This window comes from Podarcis vaucheri (assembly GCF_965113315.1).
Source record: "Podarcis vaucheri genome assembly, chromosome: 3".
Lineage (NCBI taxonomy): Eukaryota > Metazoa > Chordata > Lepidosauria > Squamata > Lacertidae > Podarcis > Podarcis vaucheri.
The window spans coordinates 116,415,072-116,436,444 of NC_138761.1; the positions used below are offsets into that span (position 1 = coordinate 116,415,072).

Consider the following 21,373-nt stretch of genomic DNA (forward strand, 5'->3'; position numbering starts at 1 on the left):
GAGAAACTATGCAAAGTACTGCCAACTTAAATATGCCTTTTTAAAATATAATTCATACAGATGTCTATATGAACTTAAATGTAGTGCTGTCCGCCCTTCAAAAAAGGATGCCCTGGAACAAACAGAATGCTTTTTCAAACATTAGGTTTTAATTAGATTTTTCTTGCAGGAAAACTTCAGAAGTGCAAACCAAAATACAATTTCAAAAACGTTTAGAGTCTAGCAAATTTACAATTCTACAGAGGTTTTTAAGCAGAGGTTGGATGGCCACCTGTCGTGTATAATCTAGTATTCCTGCATTGCAGGGGAGATGGACTACTAGATGACCCTTGGGGACCCTTCCAACTCCACAATTCTGTGGTTCCAGAAGGTGGGCTGTTTCATACTTGTTGTGGCACAGTGGGCATTCTTGATGCATGATTATTACATAAAAAAGAATTAGCACCTTGAGAGATTTTTAGAAAATAGATACTGTGCTCCCATTGGAATGTTAATAATACAGGCACTAACCATTGGAGCATCTCATCCCCAAGTATTTGTGATTTTTAAAAGAACAAATGTGAAATGGGTAATAAACAGAAGTTACAGCATGACAAGAAGGAAATGCAAGTAGGCATACAAATAATACCCTGCGCTCCATAATCAAATCTTTTGCAAACTAAAGTATGCCTACAGTTTTCTTGATGGAAACCTAGCATCAATGAAATTGCAGCCCAAATTCTTTCAGCTTTTTTTCTAGCATCATTCCAGAAACTACAGTTCTAGCTGGAGGAAATTATCAAGATGCAAAGCATGTCAAAACAGAATCGCTGAATTTTTAACAGTGCCTTTCTTCCTGCCCTATAATAAAGCATGTTATTGGCTTTAACTCACTTGCACATATTATAGCTTTCCAATTGCAGATTGTCAAGAGGTCACTAGTTCAGTACACACTGTTAATGCTTCTAGACTCTAATGATTATCTGGGTTTAAACTTTTGTGAGAGCTCTTCCAGAAACTGCATCAGTTTTGCTTCATCACCCGGTGAAGATTTGGTCTGTGCAAGTGGTAAGTGGGTTGGAACAGGCTGCCGGTCTGGAAACAAAAGGGCAAAATACATTATTTCAACAATCAAGAACCTGGGTTCTTGAACCTGCTTTTCTGGCCTTCCCATCAGTGAGCTGAAGGGAGGACAGAGGTTGCAGGAATGTAAATGTTCATAAAGTTAGGGTAGCACGACAAAACCAGGTTTCTACAATATATATTTAGTAGGGCGTCGCAGCCAATCCCAGCCCTGTACAGTTTGTATATGAGTTCAATGTGTTCATTTTTCAGGTTTACCCTTACTTGGTTTATATATATGACTAGGGACAGCTTTTTCTGTCCTTCTCCATTATTATACCACATTCAGTGATCCATTAACTCCCTTACCTTGGAAGAACTGCCCACTTGCTTGCTTGCCTGCTTCATGGGAGACTGCAAGCCATACCACCGTGTCTGCCCCCTGGTCCTCTGTCCGCAATCTATTCTTCATTTTCTCGTAGAAATCTGGCATAGATGACCTCACTGCTGCAAGGAGACAGTTGTGATAAGCATATGTAACAGCTTCCCGACAAACACATGTCTACCACTAATTATGCTCTTTGACTGCTACTACCCTAATCTTGGGCTCTGCTACGGCTTCGGTCTACAAAAGGCCCTTGGACATTTCTTCCTACAAACCTGAACACTCCATATAATTTTACGCTACCAGACTCTATTCCTCCTCACACTACCTAAGCGCTTGGATAACACAGAGCCCTTTAAACACGCTTAATGAAGTGAGCTTGAAGTTATGCATGGGCACAAGTTACCTACAAGGTGGCAGGAATTCTCCAAAGCAGCTAAACCAAGGACGAGGTGAAAGAAATGCAAAGTTCAAAGAGAAACAGGAACAATAATGGTCTGCCACTGCTCCTTCCAATTTCTCCCATCCCCTTCATATAACAGCAAAAGATACTCTGTTTAGCTCTGGGGTGAATGTTGGACTCTTAACTCCTATCAGTCCCAGGCAACAATTGGGAATGATACAGCTTGTAGTCCAGTAACAGCTGGAGGCCCACAGGTGCCCCACTCCCGATTTACCCAAAGAGATTAAATATTTCTGCTCGGCAACAAGTACCTGGAGTATCTGCCCAGCCAGGATGCATAGAAGAAAAGTGAACACTGGGGTGTGCTTTAGCCCACTGTTCTGTCATGACCACTTGCTGTCTCTAGGATACGACAAAAGGCATAAAACTGAAAAAAGATCAATAGGCCATTAGTCTGGCATCTTCATATTCAGTATTGACTTACGCAGTGCAGTCATTTCTTCCTTTGGAAGCTCAGCACTGCAGCTAGCCTGTGCCCTGCCTTCTTTGTGTGTGGCAACAGGGCAGGTTTCTATTTCTATTCCAGTTTTAGATGAGAGAAGGGCAAAGGAGCTCTCAAGTATAGCCCTCATTGCGCACTCACTACTCATGACACACACTAGGCCAGAAGAGCACCGCTGAAATCTGGTCTGCTTCAAGTAAAGCAGGAAAAATGAACTACCATTCCAAGAGGGTGATGCAAAGGTAATGACATTTTCTCCTGCCTTCAAGCAAGTGGAGAACGACCACCCACTTGGTACTGTCCAATAAAGTTGTTGTTGTCCCCCCAAAATCTTACACCTGAAACCAGGGTGGAAAAATGCTTTTCAAAAAGCAAGTTTCTCTTAAATAATAACTAGATAACATTAAATAATATCTGGACTTTAGAATCTCAAAACTGAACAATGCCTCTATGAGATACAGTGAGTTAAAGGAGTCTTTTCTATGTAAATAAAGACCCAACTTGACAAGTGTATACAGTGGTGCCTCGCAAGACGAAAATAATCCGTTCCGCGAGTCTCTTCGTCTAGCGGTTTTTTCGTCTTGCGAAGCAACCCTATTAGCGGCTTAGCAGAGTAGCGCTATTAGCGGTTTAGCGGCTATTAAAGGCTTAGCGGCTTAGAAAAAGGGGGGGAGCGGAAAAAATCGGAACACTCGCAAGACGTTTTCGTCTTGCGAAGCAAGCCCATAGGGAAATTTGTCTTGCGAAGCAGCTCAAAAACGGAAAACCCTTTCGTCTAGCGGGTTTTTCATCTTGCGGGGCACCACTGTAATAGTCCCAATACCTCAACTGTTATGGGTGCTGGTTGTAAGACAAGACTTTACATAGAATATTTTAAAGAATTATCTATAGAAAGAGCAAGCAAAGTACATAAAATGTATAGTGTGACAAAAATACAGGATTGCAAAGCAGCTACGTAGTCTGTGGCTGCTTGTTCCAGAACGACAGATCTTACCTTATTCTGCGCATAGACCATTGTCCCATCAAATGCCACATTCTCTGATTGCAAGTTTGATACATCTAGTTTCTGAACTAACATTCCTCCTGAGGAGACAGTGATCTGCAAAATAAAATAAGCAAACCAAAGGAACTATGAAATCCGTATCCACAACTAGACTTGTCTTTACATGCAACTTGGAGAGATAATCACAATGACAATGTAAGTTTAGCAGTTCACTTTAAGCATGGGTGGGGAACCTGTGCCCTCTAGATGTTGGATCCCAGCTGCATTCAGCCTCAGCCAGCATGGGATGATGAGACATATAGTCCAACAACATCTAGTGCCACAAGCCCCCGCCCAAGGAGTGGCAACTGAATGATGAAATTCACAGTCATTCACAATGCTGGCCGACTCCTTTGACAGCCCTGTTGGTTTCTATCTTGCCAACGACCCTTTAAAAGTCACACTGCAAGCGTGGATTGACTACTCAAATCAAACATTCCAAAGGTTCTTACACAAAATGAAACCACATCAATCAGAACAGGCCAAATCTCTGTCCATATCACTCTTTCCCCTTGGAAATATATACCTTGTTTTTTGTTCCATAAGATGCACCTGACCATAAGAAATTTTTGTTTTTTGTTTTAGAGGAGGAAAACAAGAAAAAGAATATTCTGAACGAAACAGTGGATGTATGATTTTTGTGGTTCATGCTGTGGCCACAGACATGTGATCCGATGGTGAATTTGGGGTGACCCAATGCAAAAATCCTGAGGATCCACGTGGATCCATGCTTTGTAACCACATTTTTGCACCACTGCAGCCCCAGGAAACAGTGGAGGTGTGATTTTTTTGGTGCAGGCTGTAGCCATGGACATGCTATGTGATCTGATGGTGAATTTGGGGTGACCCAATGTAAAAATCCTGAGGATCCATAGGCTTTTACCTCCCCCCTCCCAGGCAGCCTCTGCTAGGTCTCTTATCTCTCTTCCGATCCCACCAATCAGCTGTTTCCTTTCAACACTCCCTTCCCTCATTTGCCTTAGTGTCTTTTCCTTAGCTGGAGCAGTTTTTTGCTCCTCCTTTTCTTCTAATTTCTTTCCTTATTGCTTTAGTCTTCCTCTTTCCCCCCTTTGCAAGTCTGCTGTCTTTACCTCCCCCTCGCAGGCAGCCTCCTTTATCTCTAGCGTCCATTATCTCTCTCCCCAATCGGCAAACGATCAGGGGCTTTGTTTCAACACCCGCTTCCCTCTTTCAAAAAAAAAGAGCATGATCTGCTTTTTGCCCGCGGGCAATTCAGCTCCAGGGACCACACATTCATTCCGTAAGACACACAGACATTTCCCCTTTTTAGGAAGAAAAAAGTGCGTCTTATGGAGCGAAAAATGTGGTGCCTGAACCTTTTATACACCGCTGTTGGAAATAATTCATTTGTAAACTGGAATGGTAATTCTTTTAAACACTCAGTGGCTTCTGACACAACGGAAAACATTGCTTCCCACTCAGGAAGTGGGAAGGGAGGCAATTAAACTGCTTCGCTTGCACCAAACATTTTGGATTGTGTAAATAAAACTTTCAGTGAAGCATGAAGGTACACATTAGCACCACGGCACCTCAACATTTGTGCCAGCATATGCAATGGTTTGTCATGGTATTGAGTCAGACGTTAAATCAGTTTGTTCCCCAATTAAGATGGGGCCTCACCATCCTCCTGTCCCTGGGTGGGTTGCCAAAGACTATAGAACATTTCATATCTCTTCCTCTGAAGGCGGAGAGAGTGGTCCGCCTGCAGTGAGGAAAATTACAATTGATAGGGCCCCTTTGCCCAACAGTAGAGCACCTACTTGCCCTAGGAGTTATGAATACGGAGAACAGGAATGACAATGAAAGGGACAGCCAAGTGCCCCCAAACTAAGACATACAAACTTACAACTCTAGGGTCATCTTCTCTTTCCAAGAGAGGTAGAAGGGCTGTTGTTAAAATATATGTACCTAGAAGATAAATAAAAAATGTTTAGCATGCATTACCTTCCACAAGTTTGTTTTTTTGTTTTTTTGTATACTTAATAAAACTTCACTCTCCTATCCTTCAGCTGGATGGATTGCTCTACATTTCACAAGGCTTTTAAAGAGAAGTAAAATGAAGAGCATCGTTGCATCAGGACAAAGTCTATCTAGGTCAAGCACTCTAGTCTCACTGCAGCAAACCAGATGCCCATGGGAAGACCATGAGCAGGACCTGAGTGCAGTAGCACTCCTTCAGTTAGCAAAGGACACAGCGTTAAAACTCTGTACTTGGACTATGAAGCACCCTGTTATTTGAGAGCACCATTCAAATAATGCACCAAATTAAAAACCTGATATATGATTACTTAAAGGGAAAGGGACCCCTGACTGTTAGGTCCAGTCGCAGACGACTCTGGCGTTGCAGCACTCATCTCGCTTTACTGGCCGAGGGAGCCGGCGTACAGCTTCCGGGTCATGTGGCCAGCATGACTAAGCCACTTCTGGTGAACCAGAGCAGCGCACGGAACACCGCAGGATGCCGGAGCGGTACCTATTTATCTACTTGCACTTTGACGTGCTTTTGAACTGCTAGGGAGGCAGGAGCAAGAACTGAGCAATGGGAGCTCACCCCGTCACGGGGATTCGAACTGCCAACCTTCTGATCAGCAAGCCCAAGGCTCTGTGGTTTAGACCACAGCACCACCCGCATCCCAATATGATTACTTATCCAAGTAGAATTCCATGCCCTATAGCAGGATATTCTGTGTAAAACAGCAGCATACACCTGTTTAACCTGTTAATCTAAATTCCAGAGGTACATTTCACAACCAAGAAACTGAACTGCTCTCACTTAAAGAATTAAACCCAAGACTACCTTCCTTTAGTCTAAACCCACTGCTTCTTGTCTGACCCTCACTAGACAAGGAAGAAAACAATTTGAAATTTATGGCAATCCAATTCAATAGTATGTTATTTCTGTATGCATGTTTCTTCCTCTGTGTTGTTGCTTTTTAAAAGAGTGAACTGGATGTTCAATCTACAGTGGTACCTCGGGTTAAGTACTTAATTCGTTCTGGAGGTCTGTTCTTAACCTGAAACTGTTTAGCTAATGGGGCCTCTTGCTGCAGCTGCTGCGCGATTTCTGTTCTCATCCTGAAGCAAAGTTCTTAACCTGAAGCACTATTTCTGGGTTAGCGGAGTCTGTAACCTGAAGTGTCTGTAACCTAAAGCGTATGTAACCCGAGGTACCACTGTACTTAATTCATTCCAGAGGTCCGTTCTTAACCTGAAACTGTTCTTAACCTGAAGACCACTTTAGCTAATGGGGTCTCTCGTTGCTGCTGCCGTGCTGCCGGAGCACGATTTCTGTTCTCATCCTGAAGCAAAGTTCTTAACCCGAGGTACTATTTCTGGGGTAGCAGAGTCTGTAACCTGAAGCATCTGTAACCTGAAGCGTATGTAACCCAAGGTACCACTGTATATGTGTCAGGAGGCCCTATTAGACAGTATAAACATTAGCCAAGCGTACCCAGGCATCAGAAGAACACTTCAGAAATACAAAACCTCCACTTCCAGACAACAACTTCACAGGAAAACTGCCCTACATACCCAAAGTATTTGTAGCAAAATTCTTTTCAAGCCCATCTTTCGTTAGTTCTCTTTGGTTTACCATGCAGCCTGCATTGTTGACCTACAAGAAGAAAATATAGTTAAAATATGTATCTGTGCTGTGCCATAGTGGCAGCGCATGCGCTTTGAATATGCAGAAAGTTCTAGGTTAAATTTGGTAGGACTGGAAACAACTCTCGCCTGGAACCCTGAAGAGCCACTACCAGTCAGTATAGATAACAGAATACTGTATACTGAGCAAGGTGGACCAATGGTTTGAAAGGAATAAGACAGCTTCCCATTTATGGGAGTCAAAGCACTATGCCGCATACAATACTTTCAAGAATGCTAAATCTCAACTGTGCTGCGGTAAGCCGCCATATGAAAATGACGCCTGAACAGAAATTTAGAATTTCTGGCTACAGTGCTGGCAGTAAAAAGAATATTACCAAACTGTTTCTTGTTCAAGCAAGTAACTGCTAGTTGCTAGGTAGTTTCAATCAGTGTTAGAAACTGAGATGTGAAAGCTAGGAGCTAAATGGCACCTTAAACATAGGTTATGGGCAGCTCAGAAACAGCTCGCATTATTGAAATTCCCTGTCGCATAATGCACCTAGAACAATGGGAGTTTCAAACTCTGGTGTCAATGTTTGGCAGCCCACCAAATCCCTAGAGATGGGCTTCACTTTTAAGTTCCCAACTCACCAAGACGTTTAATCTGTGTTCATTCTTGAACCGTTCAGTAAATTCCCAAATTCCTTTGGGGTCAGACATGTCCAGAATATGGATAAAAACATTCTAGGAAACGAGAAAAGAAGAGTTGTTAACCAATGTGATGGGATGATGAGCTGCTTGTGCGTAAAATCGTAGTCCCTCAGTTTGCTCAAGTCCACAAACCTCTGTCTGTGACGGAGCCCCTCAAACATGGCTCCTCTAGTCACTGGCAGATTCCGACAGTGGCTGCTTTCGGAATCGCTTCCAACATAAAAGCTCCTTAACGGAAACACGTCTTCTGGACTCACGGCGTGACAGTTTCCGGCGAGGAGTGGGTCTCCCTATGGAAGGTCCAGAAACCTCCCCACTGTTCTCGCTGGAAGTGTCCCTGAGCCATCCCTCCTGCTCGCTTTCCCTCAGAGACCCACCTCTCCCCCTGCTGGTTCCTGCTTCAGCTGCTGGGTCTCTCCCAACCTCCGTGAGCCCTTCCACCACCTGTCCCTCCGATGGCAGTTCCCTGACATCCACCTCCCCTCCAGGGCCCCCTTCACCCCCTCCCGTTCCCTCTCCTCTGGGCGGTGAGGAGGTAAAACCCCGAAAAGAATCCTCTTCATCTTCAGACGTCTCGAACATTTCCTTCCATCGGTTGCAGTTCCGGGTTTCTGAATCCTCCTCCTCCTCGGAGTCTGTGAACCCCTCCAACTCCTCTTCCTTGTCTGTGGTTGCAAAGTATTCCCTCCGGAACCTCGCTACAGGCTGAGGTTTCCGTGGGAACCTCTGATGAAAAGTTTCTATTAAGACCTCATCATTGACATCCTCTGCCATGACCCAGGTGTTTTCTGACTCCGGTTCCCCTTCCCACATTACCAAATACTCCACTTGATCTCCCTTCCACCTGGAATCAAGGATCTCCACCACATGGCTGCTGTGTTCCCTTTCCTCCATTGCTGGTCCCCGGGTGAACCTCCCTTCTCTGTCCCCTTTATACGGTGACAGTAACGACCTGTGGAAAACTGGGTGCAGCTTCATGTGGTTCGGTAACCGGAGTCTGAAAGCCACTGGGTTGACCTGTTGCGTGACTTCAAATGGGCCCAATCTTTTGGGTCTTAACGTCTTACAACCCCCTTTGAATGGTAACCCTTGGGTTGACAGCCACACATGGTCCCCCACCCTAATGGTTTCACCTTCCCTTCGGTTTCTGTCTGCCTGCCTCTTATACTCCTCCTTGGCCCTGTCTAAGTTGAGTTGGAGCTGACGATGGATCGCTTCCATTTCTTCTACGAACTGTTCGGCAGCTGGGACGCTCCATCTCTCCCCTTCCCCCCCCGGGAAAGCCCTGGGATGGCACCCGTAATTAGCCAAAAAGGGGCTCATCCCTGTGGACACGTTCTCCGCATTGTTGTAGGCAAATTCCGCCAACGCCAGCTTCTCCACCCAATCATTCTCTCTGTCATTGACATAACACCTCAGATATTGCTGGAGGATGCCATTGGCTCTTTCCGCCTGCCCGTTGGTTTCAGGATGCCGGGCAGTCGAAAAATTGACCTCTACATGCAGTAAGCTCATGAGCTTCCTCCAGAACCTGGAAGTAAATTGTTTCCCTCGGTCTGAAACCACCCTCAAGGGGGCGCCATGCAACCTAAAAACATTTTCTACAAACAATTTCGCTGTTTCTTCTGCCGTGACTGCATGTGAGCAGGCTATAAAGTGGGCCATTTTGGTTAACAGGTCTACCACAACCATGATGGCTGTTTTCCTTCTGGACTTCGGCAGATCAGTCATAAAATCTATTGACACTGCTTCCCATGGTCTTTCAGGTGTGGGTAGCGATTCTAATAACCCCGTGGGTGCCCACCTCTCCCCTTTGGCTCGCTGGCATTGGTCACAACCTCTCACATACTCCCGTACATCTTCCCTGACCTTGGGCCACCAAAATTCCCTGGTAACCAACCACATGGTTTTGTGTTGCCCAAAATGCCCCGCTGTGGGGCTATCGTGCAGCTGCTTGAGTACTTTCCCCCTCAACTCTCCTTCAGGTATATACAGTGCTCCCTTGTAATACAATGTCCCGTTTCTCTCCTCAAAACCTCTGGGTTTGTCTCCCTCCCTCCTGAGACCCCTGAGTTTGTCCTGGGCGTATTCCTCATTCTCCGTTCCCTCCACCAGTTCTCTTTGCCCCACCAATGCCGCCCCACACACCCAACGGTCCTCTGGAATGACATGTCTCTCTTCGGGTGCCCCCTCCCCCTCCAAATATTCAGGTTTGCGTGAGAGAGCATCCGCCCTAATGTTCTCCGGGCCTGGCACGTAACAAATCTCGAAGTTAAATTTGGAGAACTCCTGGGACCATCTCACCTGCCGTTGGTTGAGTACTCGTGCCGTTCTCCAATACTCTAGGTTCTTGTGGTCAGTGCACACTTGCACCTTATGTTGTGCGCCAATTATCAGGTGCCTCCATCTCCGGAACGCTTCATGAATAGCGAGTAGTTCTCGGTCATACACCGTGTAGTTCCTCTCGGATTTGTTCAGCTTTCGCGAAAAAAAGGCACACGGTCTCCACTCTGACTCCTTCCCTGGCTGCAGAAGCACCGCCCCGATCGCTCTGTCTGATGCGTCCGTTTCCACTCTCATCGGTTTTTGTAAATCCACATGCAGGAGATGTTCTTCAGAGGCGAAGGCCCTTTTTAATTCCTCGAATGCTCGCTCCGCCGCCTCAGTCCAAACAAATTTCTTCTTACTGCTGAGACAGTCCGTAATGGGCGCCGTCAGGTGGGCAAAGTTTCGGATGAACTTACGATAGAAGTTCCCAAACCCTAGGAACCTCTGCACATCCTTCTTTGTTTTGGGTGTTTTCCATTCCAGCACTGCCTGGACCTTGCCTGGATCCATGGCCAATCCCTTGTCTGACAGGCGATACCCCAGGAATTCCACCTCCTTGGTATGAAACTGACACTTCTCCAGTTTCACCCACAGCTGGTTCGCTTGCAGCCTGCTCAACACTTCTCTGACGTCTCTCACATGCTGCTCCTCATTCTCTGAATACACCAACACGTCTAAGAAGGCTAGACAATTCTTGTAAAGCAAAGGCCCCAGGACGTGGTTCATGAACGATTGAAAACATGCTGAGCCTGCTTGTAGACCGAAGGGCATAACGAGATATTCAAATGCCCCCAATGGGGTGAACATGGTGGTTTTCCATTCATCCCCCTTCCTTATTCGTATCAGGTTGTACGCCCCCCTTAGGTCCAGCTTTGTAAAAATCTTTCCCTTCCGCACCCTTGTCAAAATGTTGTCAATCCTGGGCATAGGGAAGGCCACTGGTTCTGACACGGCGTTCAAGGCCCTGAAGTCACACACCAGCCTCGGCTTGTCCGTGTTTTTTTATCCACAAAAAACACTGGGCTGCCTCCCACCGCTCTGGACTCTCTGATGAAACCTCTCTTTAAATTTTTGTCAATGAACTCCCTTAGTTCCAACATCTCCCTGTCTGACATGGCATACAACTTGCCTACTGGGAGCTGTGCCCCAGGGAGTAAATTGATTTGACAGTCCAAGGGTCTATGCGGGGGTAGTTGGTCAGCTTCCCTTTCGCTGAAGACGTTGCGGAGATCTGCGTATTGTCGTGGCACCTTCTCTTTCTCCGTTACTTCAGTCCCTGCTAGGGTGGCTCGGGCCCCTGCCGAACCCTTTCCCTCTTTGCAGTGTTCTAGGCAGTGTGCTGACCCAAAGGAAACCACTCTCTGATGCCAGCCCACCAGCGGATCATGTAACGCTAGCCAGCTCATCCCCAAAATAATGGGAGCTCCTCCCAAGGTGGCCACATTAAACGCTATCAGTTTGGTGTGTCTTGCCACCTTCATTATCATTGGGACGGTCTGCAGGCTGACTTCTCCTCCCAACAGCTCCCTGCCATTGATCGTGGTCACCTGCAGGGGGTTGCTTAAAGGGATCGTATGTATCTGGTGTTCAGCTGCAAACTCTTAGCTCATGAAATTGCAGGAGCTACCTGAGTCCAACAGCGCCTTTATCTTTAGAGGGTGTCCGTTTGGCAGCTCTAGCGACACTTCTATCACTAGGGCGGGTTTAGGAGGTTCCGGCATGGGCACTTTCACTGCTCTTTGGCCTGGCTGCTGTGCCCCGACGGTGGCAGCCAGGCGCTGGCTTTTACTTGCTCCGGTACTTCTTCCTCTCTTCCCTCAACAGCTCCCGCCATCCCTTGCCATTCCTTCCTCTGGGGGCAGACTCTGGCAAAGTGACCTGGCTGTTGGCAGAGACAGCATTTCCGGGCGCCTTTTCCCTTCTTCTTTCCCCCTTCACTGGGCTTTGAAACTGCGCGTGCTGTTCTGATTTCCATCGGCTCTGCCGGCGGGAAAGTTGGCTCTGGAATGTCTGGAATGCGGAACTCCTTCCAACGTTTCCCCTTCCCTTCCCGCCTCTCCAAGGCTCTCGCCTCCTGGCGCGCTCCTATGGTCAGCGCAGATTTGGTCAGCTGGTCCATAGAATCCGCCCTGGGACCCTGGGAAAGTTCGTCTTTCACAGCCGAAGCAAGCCCTTCTTCAAACAGCATTTGAATGGGTTCCGCCGATAGGTCCCACCCCAATCTGTGGACCAACATGGTGAACTCAGTCCAGTACTCACGGACAGATCGGCTCCCCTGTTTGCAAGCCATTAACTGTCTGCGCACCACTCCCTGCTCAATATCGCTGGAAAACATCAGATCCATGGCGCGAAAGAACTTCCTCGTGTCCTTTAGGACGTCATTATTCGCTGCCATCAGGGGCCTAACCCAGTCTCTCGCCCCCCCCTTTCAAGATGCCCAATCACGAAAGCCACTCGCGATTCCTCGTCAGGGAAATCATCAAACTGCAGATTGAGGGCATATTGCATCTCTGTCCGAAAGGCATGGTAGTCCTTGGGCTCCCCCCCCCCAAACTTCTGCACCAATCCTGGTACCTTTCTGGCGATCTGGGTGGCTTTCCCCTTTTTGTCTGCATCCTGAGCCCTCCTCTCCTCGAGCCTCGCCGTCTGCAGCACTAGCCGGACCTCCAACACCCGGTACCTTTCTTCCAGGCTTGGACTCGCTCCTGCTCCTGCTTCTCCGGTTCCAGCTGGGTTGCTCATGATGCCTTCTCCTGCATAAGCTGCTTTCAAAGACTGTCGGAATGCTATGATGGGATGATGAGCTGCTTGTGCGTAAAATCGTAGTCCCTCAGAGTTTGCTCAAGTCCACAAACCTCTGTCTGTGACGGAGCCCCTCAAACATGGCTCCTCTAGTCACTGGCAGATTCCGACAGTGGCTGCTTTCGGAATCGCTTCCAACATAAAAGCTCCTTAACGGAAACACGTCTTCTGGACTCACGGCGTGACAGTTTCCGGCGAGGAGTGGGTCTCCCTATGGGAGGTCCAGAAACCTCCCCACTGTTCTCGCTGGAAGTGTCCCTGAGCCATCCCTCCTGCTCGCTTTCCCTCAGAGACCCACCTCTCCCCCTGCTGGTTCCTGCTTCAGCTGCTGGGTCTCTCCCAACCTCCGTGAGCCCTTCCACCACCTGTCCCTCCGATGGCAGTTCCCTCACAACCAAACCAAAAAAATTTCTACAACCAATTCACTAGCTTTCTGCAGCATCACCTGACTCCAAATCTTAAATCCCAAGCACAGCTCAATCACTCCACCACAAGATTGTAAGGGTTCATTTAACATGCTTTAACAACACTACATAATCAGATAGCAGGAACACAATATAGCCACTTAGCCAAGATGTATCTAAATGGCAAAGAGAATCTTTGAATATTTGTAGTTGACAGAGAAATATAAGCAGCAAAAAATGGAGAACACAACATAGGACTGTTTCATGTGTTGCGTAAGAAGTAACCTGGCAACTTACAGATGCTGCCCACAATGAGATCCATAGCTCCAGAAGCTATTTTTGACTCAAGATTCCATAGAAGGGAGAGGATAGAATGAAAGTCCATTTTTCTGATAATGTAGCTGCTGCTCACTGCAGTGACTACTTATTCCACAAATGCAAGTGCATACAAGGTAATGATGGTACCACTGTCTGAGACTCAGAGGTAAAGATTTTAATCTCACCATCATGCAAAATTCATTGGGGGAAACAGTGACTGTTTAAAGTAGCATAACACTGCTTTAAATTACAGTATAGCACAGATGGATCCAAAGATGGAGCACATTTTCTTAGTTTTAAGGCAGTTTTAATGCATAATTGACTGTTGCGCATTTGTGGCAATATTTGTCACTCCCTTAGATGCGGCAGCATCTATTTTTTAAAAAAGGATACTAATAATTTCTGGTGATTTTTTTTTAAAATCTTACATTTAGCTATGCACTAGAAATATCATCTGAGTCAACACATGGAATAAAAAACCTCCATTTAGTTGATCCAGCTGTAACTGTGGTGGAACTTGAATACCAGGTTCCATATTCCAAAAAACAATCATTTTTTATTTCAAATTCCAGGAGTTGAAATACATCCAAACATCCACAGAAACAGGGGCAGGATTTGTAGCACCATTCAGCGGTGGCAAATGCAATCAAATGAAAGAAATGCAACTGGCCAACAGGCGAACTGCTCACAAAAACCTGTAGGGTTGGAAATTACTGAAATAAATGGACCTTAGTCAGTCATTTCCATTAAATTGATTGAATATACTATGAATATGACTTAGTTGGATGCAACATGTAATCTTTCCAATGAAGAAATAGAAGAAATAGAAGAAAAAAACATCCAAGGCCAACTCTTACCTGATTATCAGTTTCTGTTGTTATTTCTTTCTTAGCTTCCTCAGCTCTGTCTTTGTTTCGGCAAACTAGATGAACTAGTCCCCCTGAAAGAATTCAGAAACAATCAGTGAAAAGGACCACAGAACTATCTGCATGAAAGAAATATTCAAATCAAGTTTCCATATAGCTTCATATCTGACAGAATTTTTAATCTGCGCAAATACACAGAGAATGCTTTTTATAATTGAGAAGTTTTTGACAAATGGCAAATCTTCAGGCAGCTAAGGGCTGGATTCATCTAATGAGCCCTGCTAGTGGAAGCCGGGCAAGGACTTCTGCTAGCACTATGAGCTTTTCCTCCCCTCTTCTCCCACTCCCAATTGGCTCTTGAGGGCTCAGGATAATCCCCAGAACAGGAGGATAAAAACAGGAGGAGGGGGGGTCATTCTGCAGGTTACCTGAAATGTTTGTACTGATGGAACAATAGTCACAGTGCTATGCTGAATTCCTCTCAAAGTCCATTAGCTATTTAGATGACAAATTTGAACAGCACCAGGGGCATACCTAGGGGTTGTCCAGTTTGGCCCTCACTTAGGGCACAGGCCTGGGGGTGGGAGGCAAAAATCATACCTCTCCACTCTGGTTCAGCTCCTCTGGCAAGGATGCAAGGGATGCAGTGGTGCCAATGTCTCCTTACCAAGAGTGCCTAAGTACGCCTCCGAATAGCACACGCTTGCTCGAAATATTACCAGGTCTATATCCTTGTTCTTACATTCACTGGAAGCGACTGCTAAAATACAGTGCTAGTGGAGCAAGACAAGAAGATAATCTCCTGTCTTTGAACACCTGATCTTGGGGAGACCTGGTTCATATTGGCTCCACCCACCCCTCACTTTTCCCACCCACCCTTTTTTTAGGAAGAAGACTAATGTGACCGGCCTCCAGACAACTTGACATGCGAGGTTAGGAATAGCAGAGAGAAAGAAAATGTGACACACTACTGCTCCATGCTATTTCAGCACTGGTGGCCATAGAAAAAATGAGAATATTTTGCACACACCACCAAGAATGCTTTAAGCAGCTCACTCAGGGTTACTTGGTACTGTGGAGAGCTCTATAGTCTATGTTGCTGTTTATGTAAGCAGCCTCCAGAATCCACACTGGGGCTAACTGGGGCTTTATCCGTATTATAATTCTCACGCTTGTAACAACTGCTATCTCCCTGAGCTTGGTGGCAGTCCTCTGCCACTGTCAAGCAGTTGGTTCACACTATATGTAAAGTAAGATGTAACAAGTAGGGTTGGTTTAGAGGTGCACAGACCATGCTTATTTAAAGCATATTTTCAGAGCCTAGCTCTCAGAAGGCAAGCAGGCACATAGATAAAAACCAAGTTCTACGTAATTACAGCAAAGCCACCTGTTTAGCACTCATGACAATGCACTACTCCTTTCGATCCCCAGAGATTGCTACTCTTTTTAAAAGTCTTCCTTGAACAGAAGAACAGATAAACAAAGATGTGGCACTAAAAGGAAAAATGAAAGAAACTGCGGGAGCCAGTCTGCAACATGGGAGAAGGGCCTAGCCAGACTATTCAACTTGATAGATGCTGTGCAAATTGTGAAGTCAGGTGGAAGCCGGGCTCACACTACAGGTGAAGATCTAGCTGTAACCACTCTCTTTAAATATTATGGTTTTCTTCCACCTCTTCCCCACCCAGGTTTCTGCACACGCGAGGTGCGGAGAGCGCTTCTGCGCATGCACAAGACACACAGAGCACTTCTGCGCATGCGGCAAAACCCGGAAGTATACACTTCCGGGTTTGCTGCGTTCGTATCCTGAAAAAACGCAACCGGAGACTGATGTAACAAGAGGTACGACTGTACAACTGAGGAGAGAAAATAAGACCTCTTGTTTTGTATAAACTCAGCCTCAGAAATAATCTCAATAGCAGCAGTATTGCTTCAACTTACCTCGTCTGGCTATCTCTTTTGCAGTCGCCTTGCCAATGCCACTATTTCCTCCAGTGACCATGAAATGCCTTCCAGTTACATCTACTTCCAAGTCTTCTGGAACAAAGTGTTTGCTTGCCGATTCATAGCCACTCCTGCAGAAGCCAATGAAAACTTAGGGTTGGGAAAGAATACTTGGGAAGAATTAAACCGGGGGGGGGGGGGGGATTTTATTGAAAAGTTTTTGAATGTTTTATACGTTTCTAATATTACTCAATTCCTCCCTCTAAAGCTAGACTTTTCACAATGATAAACTAGCAAAAAACAAAATACCAATACAGGTTAACTTTTATTTCTAAGTACCGTATTGGCCCAAATATAAGCCGCACCCTAAAAATTGGAGGGGGGGAAAGAAAAAATACCAGAATATAAGCCGCTCCCTTCCTCGCTGCTCCTGTCTGCTTACTGGGCAGGGCGGGGGAGGCATGCTGTGTTGCTGATGGCCTTTCATTGCACCTTGGGGGAGAGGATGGGGGCCTACACAGCTTCAACGTGCTCTTGGTGCTGTTTGCCGTGCGCTCCTGGCTGCATACTGTAAGGTTGTGAATATAAGCCACACTTTTAACTTTTCAAGGTCAGAATTTGGGGGGAAAGTGAGGCTTATATTCAGGCCAATACGGTAAAACAAAAACAACTTTCCTCTGCTGAAGCTTCCTGCATTCAGGCATACAGTCCTCATGCAAAAGTGGCCCTGCAAGTACCCATCCTGGTAGCAGGCCCTGCCCTCAACCTCTGCCCAGAGCCTGTTGCTGCCTGATCCTGCACCATCCCCAAGGAGACTCACCTAGCAGCTAAAGAAGGAGCAAGGCAAAAACATTTCTCTTCAAGCAGGCCTTTGACTCATAAACATCCTATGGCCTTTTAATGTGTACAGTGGTGCCTCGCAAGACGAAATTAATTCGTTCCGCGGTTTTTTTTGTCTTGTGATTTTTTTTTTTTGTCTTGCGAAGCACGGTTTCGGAAAAGTTTTGGAAAAGCTTCAAAAATCACCAAAGTCTTCAAAAACCTCAAAAAAGGCTACCACACCGCGTGCTATGAGTTGCTCCTTGAAGTCAAGTCGCAACTGTATTAACGGTTTTAAGAAAAAGGAAACAAACTTGCAAGACGTTTCCGTCTTGCGAAGCAAGCCCATAGGGAAAATCGTCTTGCGAAGCAGCTCAAAAAACCAAAAACCCTTTCATCTTGCGAGTTTCCCGTCTTGCGAGGTACCACTGTATGTGGGAGGCAGATAATTTGTTTGTTTTGCTCTACTACTACTACTACAATTTGTTTTGCTCTACTACTAGTAGTAAGGTAAAGGTAAAGGTACCCCTGCCCGTACGGGCCAGTCTTGACAGACTCTGGGGTTTGTGCGCCCATCTCACTCAAGAGGCCGGGGGCCAGCGCTGTCCGGAGACACTTCCGGGTCACGTGGCCAGCGTGACAAAGCTGCATCTGGCGAGCCAGCGCAGCACACGGAACGCCGTTTACCTTCCCGCTAGTAAGTGGTCCCTATTTATCTACTTGCACCCGGGGGTGCTTTCGAACTGCTAGGTTGGCAGGCGCTGGGACCGAGCAGCGGGAGCGCACCCCGCCACGGGGATTCGAACTGCCGACCTTTCGATCGGCAAGCCCTAGGCGCTGAGGCTTTAACTCACAGCGCCACCCGCGTCCCACTACTAGTAGTAGTAAATTGATATACCGCCGTTTATCCGTTTATCAAACAATCCCAGGGCGGTGTACAATATTAAAAACACAGAACGCCAATGATAAAAACATAGTAACATCATAAAAAGCATGCTGACGGGCAGCCACAGCTTAATAATAAAGTTAAGTCATCGCAACAGTTCTCTCCCCTACTTTCACAGACCACAGATTACTTAATAGCCATAGGCCTGCTTCGCGCCCAAAGACATGTGATGATGGTGATCTCTGGGGAGAGCATTCCACAATCAGAGAAAACTATGTATTTTTGTGTTTTCATTTTGTATTTTTATGTTCTGAACTTCCCTGTGATCTCTGGATAAAGCGCAGTATACAGAAGAAGAAGAAGAAGAAGAAGAAGAAGAAGAAGAAGAAGAAGAAGAACTACTACTAGTAGTAGTAGTAGCATTCAAAAATGCTGATGACATTGAAATGAACTGAAGGGGTTCTAGCAACAAGGTAAAATGTAAGATGGGATTAATAAATAGATAAACTAAATAGGATATGAATTTGCTGAACCAATTTTTAAAAGGGATACAAAAATGGGAGATGTGAGGAAGTCAGGAAAATAAGTTAACTAAAGATGAGAAATTAAGAAAGAGGGAAATTTTGTTTTTCTTTTATATGTGCTTTTTCTTTTTCTTGTGTTTAATGTATTTTTGTATTTTGTAATTCTGTATCTTTTTTGCTTTTGTATTTTTCTAAACTTTTTTATGGATAAAACCTAATAAAATATTATATATATATATATGAAAAGTAGTAGTAGTAGTTGTTCAGTAGCCCCTGCTTGTTTGTGTGAATGCAGCTATACACACGTCTTTCTAAAATCTTTTCCAGGGCCAGATTTTAACCGGGCAAGACTTGCTTCCTGGATGGCACCACGGCTTCCAACTGAATGCAAAAAAAAAAAAAAAAAAGTTATACAACGCTGCAAAACTGGGGGGTGTTAAGAAACCACGGCGGGGGCCAGCCTTAGGACTAGCCTAGAACCGAAACCCGAAACCTCGGAACTGCAGGGACAACTTTTAGTTAGGACTATTCTGAATAATAATTTATTAATAAGAATTGCAAAGGCGCGCCTCGTCCGCCTATTAATGCACACCCCCCTCTCTCTGCCTCCCTCCGCCAACACCTCGCGGCGAACTGCCTCCTCGAACCCCGGCGAACCCAACGGGGGTTCGCGCGAAGTTGGCGCCCAAGTCACGCAAAAGGGGGCTCGCGCCGCGCGTGGAAACGCCCCCCTCCCGTTACATCAAAGTCCCTAAAGCGTTTGGCGGAGGAGGGGGAAGGGGCTCGAATAGTGGGGGGCGGGGTGGGGTCCGTTTTCCCTCCCTAAGCCAACGGCCATGGCAGCCCCCGCCGCCTCATCCCGCCCGCTTCCCTTACCGGCAGTAATGGCGCAGCCCCTTCACGAACCACACCGAGTTCCTGTACAGGGACATGGCGAGGGCCGCTCCCTCTCCGTCGCCCGGCGCCTCCGCTGGCGAAGAGGCGGCGCCCGGCGACGGAGCTGGACTTGGCGCTGCGTTAGGCCGCCTCCCGGCCTAGGGCGGGGGTGTGAGAGGAATCCTTGTGTAACTCCCATCACACACACACACACAAAATGGCCGCGGTTGCGGTGGGAGTTGTAGTTCCGCGGCAGCTGGAGTTCCCCCTCACTTCAAGCCCCGCTCGCCTTGTCCGTGATTTTGGACTCCTCAGGCAAAAGGCCTTGTTGTGGGAGCAAAAAACACAAACTTCAGAAATTTCACTGGGTTTCTGGCCATAACACATAAGTAACATACGCCACACACCTGGGAGGAAGGTGAAGTCCCATCGAAGCAATCAGTCTTTACTTCTGAGTAGGCCCGTTATATTGCACTGTCAGAGGTAGACAAAATAAAAAAATTCCTTCCAGTAGCACCTTAAAGACCAACTAAGTTAGTTCTTGGTATGAGCTTTCGTGTGCATGCACACTTCTTCAGATACCAAGAAGTGTCAGAGGTAGAATTTAAGAAGTCAAGAGAAAATAATAATAATAATAATAATAATAATAATAATAATAATAATAATAATAATATTTTATTTATACCCCGCCCTCCCCAGCCAAGACCAGGCTCAGGGCGGCTAACAACCAATAATAAAAACAAGTTGATTCAATTTAAAAGATTAAGATACAACATTAGAACATTAGGGTGCAATCTCTTCATAGGAGGAGAAAGGAAAAGGCACATAAATCACTGTTAATGAATAACATCCTTTCCACAGTTATAAATGCTGTCTTTCTATCCACGCGCTGCAACAAAGAAGACCATTTGCTTGTGGGAGTTTAAAGACTTATTAACATGCAACTCCCTCATCCCCTTCTATTGCTTCAACAGTTCAGAAAAATGCCATCTCTTAAATTCTAGGTTCAGCAGTGCATCCCTGTGAGACACAGAACTTAATCTGCAATCCTACATATTTAACCGTTCAATCCAACGAAGCTTTATTCTGAGTAGACAAATATGTGTAGGGATTGCGTTTTGCCAGAATAGATTTCATGGGCTGCACTCCCGAGTGTGGTTAGCACTGCATCAAGTCTATATAAACTAACAAGTTTATGTTGACACAACTGCATATATGGACAGTACAGTGGTGCCTCGCAAGACGAAAAGAATCCGTTCTGTTATTCTCTTTGTCTAGCGGTTTTTTCGTCTTGCGAAGCAAGCCCATTGACGGATTAGCGCTATTAGCGGCTTATCTGCTGATCGGATCAGCTGATAAGCGGCTTAGCGGCTTAGAAAAAAGGGGGGAACCAGCAGGAACTCGCAAGACATTTTCGTCTTGCGAAGCAAGCCCATAGGAGATTTGTTTTGCAAAGCACCTCCAAAACGGAAAACTCTTTCGTCTAGTGAGTTTTCCGTCTTGCGAGGCATTCATCTTGCAGGGCACCACTGTACTGGGTTTCATAGCTGTCAACCTTTCCTTTTTTGGTGTGAAATTCCCTTATTCCAGCGCCGTTTCCCGCTGCTATCCCGGATTGTTAGATATCCCATAGACTGTCCCTGGGACAAGTGAGCCTGCTGATCCCTTATTTTCAAATCTGAAAGTTGACAGCTATGGTGGGCTTTATGCCACAATGACTACACTGCTGCGCATGTCTGCTCAGAAGTAAGCCCCAGTGAATTTCATGGGGGAAACAGTATTCCTCACTTCCCTCCCTGCTCCTCCTCAACTTCTACGTTTTCTTTTCAAGGATGTGGAATAAGGCAGAAGAGTATTAAGTGGACTAAGACCTGGGAGATGATGGATCAAATGCCCATGGAGTTCACCGGGTGACC

The 21,373-nt window shown here is 46.1% G+C and overlaps 1 protein-coding gene across 2 annotated transcripts; it reads right to left on the reverse strand.

Annotated features, from left to right (window-relative positions):
* Positions 1 to 127: 127 nt before the first annotated feature.
* DHRS12 (dehydrogenase/reductase 12) lies at positions 128 to 19,610 on the reverse strand. 2 transcript variants are annotated; one of them, XM_082216500.1, is made up of 10 exons: positions 19,458 to 19,610; positions 16,350 to 16,483; positions 14,400 to 14,482; positions 7,631 to 7,723; positions 6,926 to 7,007; positions 5,241 to 5,302; positions 3,326 to 3,430; positions 2,141 to 2,231; positions 1,411 to 1,548; positions 128 to 1,074 (listed from the first exon to the last, which is right to left on the reverse strand). In XM_082216500.1, the coding sequence occupies exons 1-10, from the start codon at positions 19,511 to 19,513 to the stop codon at positions 959 to 961; spliced, it is 960 nt and encodes a 319-aa protein (XP_082072626.1). In that variant the 5' UTR covers positions 19,514 to 19,610; the 3' UTR covers positions 128 to 958. The 2 variants fall into 2 exon arrangements, with proteins under 2 accessions (XP_082072626.1, XP_082072627.1); XM_082216501.1 differs by lacking the exon at positions 19,458 to 19,610 and adding an exon at positions 17,173 to 17,239.
* Between the last annotated feature and the right edge of the window lie 1,763 nt (positions 19,611 to 21,373).

Bases quoted from the DNA above. Each gene is read 5' to 3' on its own strand.
- DHRS12 (XM_082216500.1), bottom strand. From the start codon at position 19,513: ATGTCCCTGTACAGGAACTCGGTGTGGTTCGTGAAGGGGCTGCGCCAT. The intron at 16,484-19,457 runs GTAAGGGAAGCG...TGGCTTCTGCAG, and splicing joins GGGCTGCGCCATTACTGCCG to GAGTGGCTATGAATCGGCAA. The intron at 5,303-6,925 runs GTATGTAGGGCA...TTTATCTTCTAG, and splicing joins TTTTGCTACAAATACTTTGG to GTACATATATTTTAACAACA.